At 38.9% G+C, this 12,238-nt stretch overlaps 1 protein-coding gene across 1 annotated transcript in view; it reads right to left on the bottom strand.

The window, feature by feature from the left end:
- DNAH11 (dynein axonemal heavy chain 11) overlaps positions 1-12,238 on the bottom strand; it is a 135,066-nt gene that overhangs the window by 117,062 nt on the left and 5,766 nt on the right. Inside the window, 10 exon segments of the mRNA XM_055803629.1 lie at positions 526-581; positions 584-653; positions 2,885-3,004; positions 3,006-3,092; positions 4,259-4,351; positions 6,011-6,137; positions 7,251-7,322; positions 8,504-8,747; positions 9,160-9,195; positions 9,586-9,694. Of these exon segments, the coding sequence (XP_055659604.1) occupies positions 526-581; positions 584-653; positions 2,885-3,004; positions 3,006-3,092; positions 4,259-4,351; positions 6,011-6,137; positions 7,251-7,322; positions 8,504-8,747; positions 9,160-9,195; positions 9,586-9,694 (1,014 nt within the window).

Genomic DNA, 12,238 nt, shown 5'->3' with positions numbered 1-12,238 from the left:
CAGGCTGAGCACTCTGGGTTAAATAAACAGTCAAAATTGCAATTGTATGCACTTGCAGAGTCACCACAGGAGAGGAGTGCCTTGCTCTATAGATGCACATGCATGCCTCTACGGGGAGAGGAAAACACGCTGTGAACGACCGAAGGCAAAATAAGTAAAGACATTTGAGAAAAATCCTCAGAATGCCCAAGCATTGCCTGCACTCGGTTTTGTGATCTGAAAGTTAAGGAAGTATCTTGCTGCTCACAGAAAACCTGCTACAAGTTTGAAAGGTTCCCAGAAGTAAAGTAAAAGTTGACACCTGACTTTTTTTTTTTTCAGGTGACTTTTATATTCAGAAGGCAGTAGCCCATAAAAACGCAGGCACGGCACACAGATCTGAAGCAGGCTGTCTTCATGACTATACCTACTCCACCTCCAGCATCCTGCTGCCCACGTGCAGATCCAAACTTGGCTTAAGTACTATTAATACCCATAAAAACCGCAACAACTATGCATGCACAATATACCTGACCAAACATACACCTTCTGAGCTACACAGCTTGCTAATACATCTCTAGCATGAAGATCTATGGCACAAACATGATTTTCTGTTGATCACCCAGGGAAATTTCTCCGGGCAGCACGGTGATAATGGCACTTAGCCGAGTGACCTGAAAAGATTTAGGTAACCTCCAAGTCCAGACAGATCCCAGTACCATCCACCGTTATTGCCACTAGAAATTAGTTCTGCCTACATCATGAATTAAATCACCACCAAAACTGGCTTGTATGTACAGATTTACTGATACTAAACATGAGATGCCAGAAGAAATCCTGGTTTAAACACATCTGAACCACCTCCTAAACAACAATCCAGCTGAGCACAAATACTGAAGGTGGTCAGCTAGACAGGGTAGGAGGAATAGATGGATAAGATGATGTGCATGAAGTGTAAATTTTGTGGCTACAATCTCCATAGTGATATGCAACAGCCTCTTTATAAATTTTACTAGTTGCATGAGAACATTTATTGACAAACTGAAAACAGACTGTAGGAAAGATCAGTGACTTATGTTTTAAAAATAGGCAAAGCAACGAAGGAAAGATCACAAAGTAAGGTACGAATGATTATACAGAGTTACATAGTAGAAAGACTCTAAGGAATTTTTCAGGTTTCATACTAATAGGAAAAAAATCCATACACAGCTACTGCATGTAATTTAAGGAAGCAAACACAACTAACTTTAATAGAAAAACACTATTTACTGGGTAGCTGCTGTGAGACAATGATGCTTGTACATTTTTTAATACACTATGGCTTTAAAATGGGAGGGAGAATTAGTGAGACCTTAAACCCTACACTTTCTGCATTAATTTATATAAAACACAAAACCACCTACGAGTGCTGTTTTTACTGAGAGTTTAAGGCCCAGAAGGTAATACCCCATGCAAATGTTACTTGATAATCACATTCTAAGCCCTAATAGATTCTGAAAATGCCTACAAAAATAAAACCAGCAGGCAATTTCACCACGTTTCCGATTTTTCTCTATCATATCATGAAGGATATACCAACAGCAACATTCTGACTGAAATTATCAAATATCCTGAAATATCTCTGGCATCTTCCTTTAAACACACCCAAAGCTCTCCTCCTTTACGGCAGTGAGCTGCTATCTGCAGAGAGGTCCAGATAATCTTTCCTCGTCCACTCTGTACCGCAGAACCAGTCCAAGGTCCCCACCACAGGTCACCCCAGCGGGGAGCAGCAGCAGCGTAGGACAGCGCGCTCTGCTCTGCTGGCAAAGTGACCACAGGAACAGCCCGAGTGGACCCCGCAGAGGTTCACCATGGACCAGTCCCTGCCTTCCACAGAAGCTCGCAGAGATTGTTTAAAAACAAACCACCCCAAAAAGAACATAAAAAGCCCTGGAGCTGGGTATCCTGGGAACACACGGCACAATTTACCACAAATACATCAGCCCAAAGTTACTAAACAAACAAAAAAATCCAACCCAACAAAACCAAACCCCCTAAAAACCATGCTAGCTCTTTTATCAAAATATTTAATAGTCATGAACTAGACTGAAATTTGGCTAACCCTTTACTTCACCTTTTTATTTATAGATCTGTCATTCTGTAGCCAGAAGTTCTGCATTTAAAACCGTACACAGTATGGAATGTTTCTTTTGTTTGAAGTCTGCTACCTAATAGCTTCAGGTAGTGCCTGTTAGCTCTTGTATTATGAGAAACAGCAAACAAAGATTAATCTTTATCCACCTTCTCTATTACGGGGATAACCTTAGACACCTTTATCAGATTTCCACCCCCACTTTGAGGTCTCTTTCCAATTTTGCATGTCCCTTTGGCAGATTTTTCTAGGTTGGAAAAGAAAACCAAAGCGACTTAAAATTTTCAAAAAGCGAATATTGAAGAGAAGGTGGAGGTAAACAAGGGCAAAACAAAAATCAAATGGCAGAAGGTACCCTTCTGAAGTGGGACTAAACCTAATAATATTAGAAGTAAACTGTTCAGTTTGACACAAACAAGCCCAACAGTTTTGGCTTCCTTAGGCAAATATATGGGTATTTGTATACATACTGGTTGCATACTTTATTCTTGCCACGCTATCATGAGTGATGTTTGGCAGTATTTTTGCTTTTACCTTTCAGCCCGGTTCAGAATAATCCCACAGAAAACCCAGAAATTAAGAAGTGACAAAACCCCCCATGAGATAACAGAAATGGAAGTAAAAAGCATTTTTTTTTTTTTGGTAGATGCTAATAGCACTTCATTTACTACAGGATTAAAATTATTAAAAATGCCACTCCTTTCTTTTTAATGAGACCATTTTCACATGTATTTACTTGCGCCGAATTAAACAAAAAGAAAATATTCAGACCCGCTTCTTGTGGCAGTCCTCCAGGGCTGATGCCAAGCCCTCGTCCAGCCTGACAAATGGCATTTCTACACCTGAAACCCACCAGGTTTGTGAACCAGTAAGTGCCACCTGGGCTGGGTAGACCAAAACGCCACTGTTCCCTCTGCTTCCCTTCACAGGCCGCTATGGCCTCCATGATGCAGAGGCACCCTGGTTTATATACCATTTCCTTGAGGTGTTGCAACCAAGACTCCACTTTTTGAGGACAAAACCCCAAACACGCATAAATTTGTGCAGGTAACATAAATGGTACATTTTATACTAACAATACAAGAGTCTCGTCTCATTAATCTTCACAAAGGATTTTCTTTACATCAACATTGCTTACAAACTTAAAGTGAGAGTGGGTTGTTTTCTTCCACTTTCCCTCTCCGACTGCCTGCCCCTTCAGTAGGGTTTAGCTCAGAGGAGCCCTGCCCAGCCCCCCAGACATCAGACGTTGTTTTGTTTTCCACATTCACTTGACTTGGACACACAGGCATACTGTCTTAGAGCTCCAAATATGAAAGTCTGAAGGTTTTCTGTTCACAGACACGGAGTAAACACAGACAATATGCTTTCCTATGTTTCTGCACTCAAACGTAGCTGTATCTTGGAGAAACTATCTCCAAGAGGCAAGCTGCATACATTTGCCCATTCAGTCTGGGGCCTCCCTGCTGAGACAATCAATCATTAGAACCACATGCAACATTGATTTTATGCAATGTGAATGCTTATCCATTCAGCACTGTTCCGAGAACAATGAGTTATTGTCTCAGAAGCTGCTGATCTGTTCTTTCTGACCTGCCAGTACCCAGTTAGCACACACAGTGGCTGGCCAATTAGCAAATGGGAGACTCCAAACCAGCTAAAACCCTGCTCAGCTGACAGGGGATGCAGGAGGGAGCTGGAGGTCTGCAGAGGTGTGTGCTAAAGGATAAGAGAGCAAGGCATCTGAAAGTATAATGGAAGATGAAATCAAAGGGCAGAAGAAGAGAGGAGGTATGAGAAATGCAACAGTCAACCATAGACTTCATCAGTTCTGTGGCTTTTAGGACATTATTTTTTTTTTTTGCATTTCTCCTAAACACTTAACTTTCTACACTTCTTTTAAAAAAACCCACCAAAATCATCACATACAAGGAGCAGGTAGACAATTTGATAAATTATTAGTTTATTACACAGTTTTGGGCCAGAAAATGCTTTGAAATTTGGAAAAAATAGTTGTAAGGTTTTTCAATTATTATTTTTTATAAACTGACATTTTTAAAGCAGCAGTTCATGCCATTGAAATGGTCTATTTAATCTACATCCCAAAGAGTGCAACATCTGTGAAGGAAATTTCATATAACATACCTGGCCACTGCATCCACACTCATGGAACAGAACAAACTCCTTTTCTCTGCTGTACACCTCGAGGGAAACATTTATACATTCTGCTATATTCTCCTGAAATTTAAGACCAGCAACATTGTAAAAAGTTTGGCAAGACAATGGGCTACCTGTACCCCAAAATACCAGGTGTATAAGGAAACAATTTACCTTAGATTTGTGTTAATCACACTAATACATATCTCTATTAAAGTGGATGACTGCCATGCTAACATTTGCTATACACAGTAAGATTTGGTGGTTCAACAAAGTTTAACCTATTTCTTGGCAACTAACTGGATAAGGTGAAGTCTTTGCACTAATCTTACAACTGTGTTTCTTATTCTAATGTTTTCAGCACACGGTGTTTCAATTGACCTTAGCAAGGAAATGCACTGAAGCATTTAAGTTTTAAAGACAATAAACAAAGTAAACCCCATTTCCCCCCCACAGTATTAGAACACTTATGCCAATCAAAGAAATAAGAAGGGTCCTTCTGATCTCCCTTAGGGTGCAGACTGACACGGCAACACTACCTGACCGTTGCACAATCACTGCACAGAGGTTTTTATGGGAAAAGCTGGGGGAAAATGGTCACAGATACAGTCAGTAGAGTTATTTGTGCTGTTGTCGGTTGTTAGAAGAGTCTGAAGGCCAAAGATAGCTTGGTATAAAACTGAAAAGTCTTGAAATTGTTATTAATTATGGCTAATGCTTATTTAACAAATTGTTGATTCAGGTCTAAATGCCGTGTGTTACCACACACCTCTCCAAAGGCCATGGAGTCTGAAGATCACCGTCCATCCACCAGCATGCTGAGCCTGACAACTACAATAGAAGGTTTGTTTGGCTGCTCTTTTTACATGTAGCGTATAGCAACGAGCAGGCGAAACAAATGACTGAGATTTAGTTACGTGAAGAAGCTATGGGAGTCTACAATCATGTCTGAGAAGACTCCGTGTTGTTCAAGCCTCACAAGTCCCTCATCCTCTTGGAAAGTATCCGTTCTTCTGTTACACGTCACTTCCCTTCAAAAAAGGCTTTTCCTGAGACACACCAGTAACACTAGCACTCAAGAGAATTAATGGCTGTGGCTGGATAGTCAGTGAGGCCAGGAGTATCATCTGGCATGTAGATAACATAGTATAAAGCTTCTGAAATACATCAAAGTGCCTGTGCTTTTATACAAATTGGTCTCAAAGTGTCACAAAACCTAGCAGATCATTGTTCAAGGGGGCAAAACAGAAGGGTAGCTACAAAAACATTCCTCGTTCAATGGTCAGCCGCTCAGTCGGTAACAGCCTAACAGAGACCATAGATCTTTCAGCCTTACTTATCACCACTATGCATAGCATGCCTGAAATTCAATCAATCCGTGCCAGAAGAATAGACTTGATGATCTCACTGACCTTTTCCATTTCTAATTCCTGCAAACCTACAATCCAAAAATCCAAACAACTGCAAATTGCATGCGGCTAAATTTCCAGCAAGAGACAGCACAGGATTTGTAACACTTCTCAGAATGATGGTTTCATCTCTCCCTTGCTGAACACCTTGTACTTGACCTAGCTGGGTGGCAAACATTTACTACCTTCCTTACACAAAATGTTCCTATTTGCAAAGCAAATGAACACTCAGAAACAAAGGTGCAGTTCTATGATACTATCGCCTAACACAGCTGGAAAACTTGCCTTTCTGTAGACAAAATGAAGTACATTAATACAAAAAGAGGCTCACCTGTTTTGGCCATGTCCCTTTTGAAAGGATGTCTAGCACATCTGCTGAAGAAACAAAATAAAAGTGAGGAAAAGCTATGTGCTTGGTTTCTAGCTATTCAGCCAGAGCTTTTTCACAAAGGGAAAGTCTGAAAATAAGATGGGTTTTAATGACATTAGCCTTTAATCACCCCAAAGCCAAAAATACCCTCCCAGTTATGTAAAAAATCAGACCAAACAGTAAACTAGACCAATATAATTCACTTTTGATTTAAAATAATAATGATGAATATAGCTGTAAGGAACAGAGAAGATAGCAAGCCTTACGAGTTTCCTTTCCAGAAACCAAAAGGGAACATGTTCTTTTTACTTACTCAGACCAAGGAACCCAAGAGAATGGAATTGTGCCCGAAAGGTCCCTGAAAAGGTAAGTTTGGCTAAGTGGAAACTCCCCTTCAACTTTCCAAAGAGTCCAGCCTTAGAAAATAAGGGACAAGAACAGAATTCCTTACTTGAGAAACCAGTCTAATGGGACAGCAAAGTAACCACTTTTTTAAAGATGCACATACATTATGTATGAAGGATAACAAACATGAGAACAAATGCTGGTATTGACACAAAAAGTATTAAGAATCAAAATACTCAAGTACATGCCTATCTGGAAAGGAAAAACACACATTAATTTGCGTGACTGATGCACTTCAGCTATTTGCTTGGTATTTCTCATAACAAAAGTGACATCTCAAAAAAATAGGTTTGTGTTTTGGGTGGTTTTTAACTTCCTGTTACAACTTTTTCCATGGAGAAACAGGCTGTGACTCCAAACATTGCTGCCTGTACAGGCAGGCAGAGTGAATGAACATCAGTGGGAAGTTCAAGGCAGACCTTTAAGTGTGTTGACGCAGAACCTTTGCTGTACACATGAAAGCAAAGAAAGCTGTAAGCATGAAAGAAAGACTCCCAGCTCCCAGGTTGCGGATGGGGAGAAAATGAATTTAATACAAATTGAACACATTTTTAAGCCCTTTGACAATTTTACATGATGCAATACATGAATAGTGAACCTCAAAAGTCATCAATGCCTCAAATGTAATCAATCATCTAAAAAGCAGCAAAAATCCAATATGCCAAATAGAAACAAATGACAGAAATACCATCAGATCTCACACCTAAACAAAAAGCAAATATGAGCTGACAGCTCTCATTTCCTGACTTCCAGAACTACGCTTTAGAACAACTCATAACCATACTGGAAATTTTACCTGTGCTGTAAAGCTTCAAAATTTTCATACACCTCTGGCTTGGTTGTAGCTTCCATCACGTTTTTGGCTTTTCTGTGTCAGTCACCAACTCCTGTACAGAAGTGCAAGGAAGGGGTTTTTTTTCTACTTTATACTGTTTACTATACTGGGACAACAAAGGCACTGGGAAAAAGAGCTGGAAGAAGGCACCTCATCAGATTTTAGCTTCCATTTCTTAAATGGAAAAAGAAAAAAAAATCCACAGACACCTATTTTGACAGTGTTTAGACTGAACAGGAAGGAAATGGAAAAGGAACAGAGAGAACTGTGCTGGAGGAAAGCAGATACAACTGATTATACTATTAGAACTCTTCTAACAAGATATAAATGACAGATTGTAATAGAAGCATTAAGTTGTACAATAATTCTGCTCGTGCCACATAAGCCCAATGCCTTTTTCAACACGTACTGAGAAGAAACGTCGCATGTTAAAAGCTGTGAACAATTTCACTGCTCTTAACAGGGTTCTCAACTCATACAAAAGGTGTGAATATAGATTATTTTTTTTTTTTGGCATATAGTTAGACATACTGCTGCCCACAGTTTAAATTGCAGTTTTAAAAAATTAGAAATGTATTTGAAATTTTAAATGTAGAACCTCCCTACAGAACTGTATCTTAGTGCTTCAGAATTGTACGTAAGAAGAACTTCCCCTGACATACCCGGATTGAATTACAGGTACATCAATAACACACAAGTTGTTCTCTTCACTAAGCAAGGGTTCAGTGACTTTTCTTGGTCAGAATGAAAAATTAAGGCACGATATTTTGTGCAAGTTCAAATGTTTAGCTTGATTGCTGTAATTACCTTTGGCCAATAATAGAGGATATACTTGTATTTCAACCACTGTTGCCCTAAATGCGATGGAGCTTGGCAGCAGGGATTTCGGAAACTCAGAAGTATCATAGCTCTATGTGACTCCAGGAGGTTAAAAAGCTAACAAGGAGTAAATAAAAGAAATAAAGTTAAGCAAAGGAACAACCTGCAGAACTTTGTCACAAATCATCGTTGATTTTAATAATAAAGAATGCAAAATCCACTTCTGATATTCTCCCAAGTAAGCCTGAGACTCTAATAATAATGTTACTTCAGTGGGTTAGAAATAAGCCTAGCAAAGAAATACTCAAACTAAACTGCCCATATGGTATCATTTAGAAAAATATCTGTCTAAATACCCACTCTAAGTAATTCAAACGCAAGATATAAATGGACACAAAACACTAATTCTACTAACTTTCAAGTCTCTGTTCATTTCAACAAATCTGTTTGCATCTTCAGGCAGCTGGCTTCTGATGTCTTCAGAGCCAGTGAAAATACTTCCTAGATGTGACCACATGTGTTGAACTTCCACCCAAGTGGAAATGACAGAATCTGCCATGTTTAATTTATTTTGCCAACTTTTCACTTGTTCAGTGAAATATACCACATATTTACTTTTCAGAATTGTTTGCAGCTGAATCCGGAAAAAAAAACCCCAGTGAAAATCAGCACTAAAAGAATTTATCAAACAGAGGAGGGAGAGCTAGTAAGAGTTTAACAAATTCTCCTGTAACTTGTTATTATTGTATATCATAACAGAAGGCATCCTTAAACACTGCAAATGGACAGCATATTATTAATTATTTTTTTTTTTTAAATGTAAGAAAATATAAGCTTAGAAAGCTGTAATTTTGTTTAACTCCTACATGGAGACAGGATATTTTTTTAGAATATATGTAGTTACATAGCATACCTATAATTTTTCAGGACTAACACCTGGAGAAAACACAACTACACAACAAGACTCAGGAAAAAAGTTTTAATAACCAAGTGTATCAAGGGAGTGAATAATATTGGTATACTAATAGTATTTTCATGAATTAAGTCCTTACTTGGTTGTTATCTAAAGTTTCAAGCAGCTCTTAATCTGAATTTTATTAAAGGAGCTTTGTTCCTGTGACACTCTTCATATGAAAATTCCATGGCAGCTCATGTGTTTGGCTGATTTCTGGCAAAATCTGGGAACAGGAGTAGTAGTAATTACATCCGTCTGTATATATTACATTTCATATTTTGAGTTGAGAATTTTAATTAAATTATATCTAATATCTAATGCACGCTTTAGATGGTAAACTACACCACAGACAAGAAGTTAGTTTCACTAGGCTCTGAATTTTGCTCCCTAGGTTAAGTCACGTGAAAATATTCACTTCTATTGTTAATTTCCTGAAACAAAACTAAATCAAACAAATAATTTGTTACATACCATTCTGAAAAAACAGAAGGAAAAAATGGGCACCTCTCGCCTTCTCAGTACCCAGCTCTTTGACAGGATTTTCAACTATACTTTGGACTTCATCTGCCTTATGAAGCGGGAGTCCCAGAAGGTCTGTCAAGGCAGAACTTTCTGCTACCAACAGCCTGACCTATAAGGCAAAGGGACGGTAGAGAGAAAAATAAGTAAACGAATAAGAAAAATCAGACATAAGCATATAAACAAAGTGTTCAAATGAAATCCAAGTAAAAACCAACAGAGTAAGTCATATGCACTCTAGATACTGGATATGCCTTCAGAGTTGCACCCAAACTGAATTTAGTCAGCCTAGATGAAATACTTCTTGATGCTGTTATTGTTTTGGGGTTTTTTTCTCTTGTACTGTGACATATTGTGTACCATAACACTAAAAGACAAGTTTATTTGCACTGCTGCCATCAAAGTTGATGTAAACTACAGACACAATATTTGCACACTAGAAATCCTGGGGAGGGGTGGGAGTATTTGCCATATTTTGTTACTGCTTTGTAATATATTATTTAAAATCAAAACCTTAAAATTTTGATCAAGGCTTTGAGAAGGTGACAGTCGACCATTTTTTTCAATTTTTGTTTAAAAACTCAAAATTTTTGTGCTAGGCCTGTTTAGGAGCCTTTTTCATTAAAAATAACATAAAACATGCTTTTATTAAAACTGCATGTAAAATTGCTTGGTATATTGGAAAATAAACATGCTGTTATGCTCACTCACTTCTGTGTTTTTATTTCAGCTTTCCAGTTTTCTTCATTTAAAAAATTATTTGTAATTGAACTTCAATATTTTTTTTCAAAATGGTTAAGAAAGTTTTTATTCAAATTTTGAAAATCAACAACTGGTCTGTCATATCTCAGAAACCACTGGGATTCTTTTTGAGAAATTGAAATTACTTTTTATTTTATTATTCATACAAACTTCTTTCTTTTTCCAGCTATATGATTGACAGTTGAGTAAAGCATATAAATCTCTACCCCTTTTGGCACCTCCCTTTTTTTTTTGTTTTTTTGTTTGTTTTTTTTTTTTGTTTTTCCTTCCATCTACTGTCAGGTCAACAGTGTCCCTATGCATTAACTCTTAAAAAATGTACTAGCATGCTAATGTTTCAGGTGGCCTTTCTTCTTACCTTCCATTTCCCTCTGCCCATCATTTCTTCTGTTCACTATTAAGAAACAATCTCTTTTGCTCTCCAGGAAAGTTTCCAGTCACTTTGCTCAGTTTACTTATAAATATTTAATGGAAATTATTACTGGGAAGTATTCCCCTGTCCCAAACCAGGCAGGGAATCTTTCAAGCTTAGTGCTGTTTCCAGGCTCAGCAGGGAGACAGCCAGGCACAGAAGAGCCCTCTAACATAGCAAGCCAGGTCTCCTTCAGAGAATCGGTCCTTTTGTCTGAGCAGAGACTAAAAATTCAGTTCTCAACCCATGAGACGGCTCTGTCTGAAACTTAAATCTGTGCTTCCCTTACACGTTGAATAGCTGGCAGCTGTGGCTCTACCACACGCCTGACAGCACTGCTGCATCTATCTGCAGAGCATGAAAAACCGTCGCCAAGGTCCCTGGCTGAACACTTACTCCTGTCCCATTCACAACCTGGGACCAGTGTGTGTTTTTGCAGCTTCAATATTGCTCTCCACAATGACATCAGATTCTTCACCTTTCACCCCAACCCTCTACGTACATCGCAGGAAGAGACTTTTTTTATCCAAAGACCATGCTTCCGAAGGAACAGGATTAAAATAATCGCAATAATTACTTCCCATTAACGGCCACCTTGATAACTTTAAGAACAATGTGGATAGTTTGTCAGAAAGCTCTGCTTCCCTGCTTCACGTGCAGATGCGTGGGACAGCAGTGGATAGCACAAGACTAGGGAAGACGTTATTGTGGTCATTTGTTTATGTGGCAGACAAAGCAAAGGCTCTGGAAATGTACTTTCCAGTATGTCACTCAAAGTAATGGAACTGTGTTAACACTGCATTTACACAGTGATTTTATGACTCCGGTTGGATCAGTGCCAGATGCTCTGATGATTTAAATCTATTTTTCTTATTATTTCACTGCAGATAAAAGTACCCATAAAATTCATACACTCAAAACCACCGCTCAGAGGGGTAACGGAGACTCACACCCACCAGAGCGTGATGAACATGACACAAGCGATCAGCTCGCGGACAGCGATCAGCATGCTCTCCCTTCCAGGACCTGGCACGTGTACCACAGCGCATGACGCACAGTAATGAGCATGCGGCTATCTCAACCCTCCCCTTGCTTTTGCCACCCCTATCACAGCGTGACCACACTTAGTATGAGAATTGACCAGGTGGAGCCTGGAACTTTGAAGCAATTTAAGCCAAGACACCTGCTGTAAAGTCTGATTCTTCTCTTAAAGCACTACTGATTGCACATGCAATTAAACTTATTTATTCCTGAACAAGAAGAAACTTGATACCCATTAGGTTCAAGATTTCCTTCCTTCCATACTCCCTTGCTATACGACCTGTGAACCACAGCTATTCCTCTAGCGTCCTGCAAATAGTCTGGGGGCTTTATTACCATTTTTGCTTCATACGTCCCTTGTCCCATTGGAACCATCTTCCGCAGGGATACCGTCAACAAAACATTGCAAATGCTTCAAGGAAAGAAAGTTCCTTCCCTTTA

This window comes from Falco peregrinus, chromosome 5, assembly GCF_023634155.1.
Source record: "Falco peregrinus isolate bFalPer1 chromosome 5, bFalPer1.pri, whole genome shotgun sequence".
Classification (NCBI taxonomy): Eukaryota; Metazoa; Chordata; class Aves; order Falconiformes; family Falconidae; genus Falco; species Falco peregrinus.
Note: the sequence above shows the minus strand (reverse complement) of the source record. Positions and strands in the feature narration are given on the sequence as shown.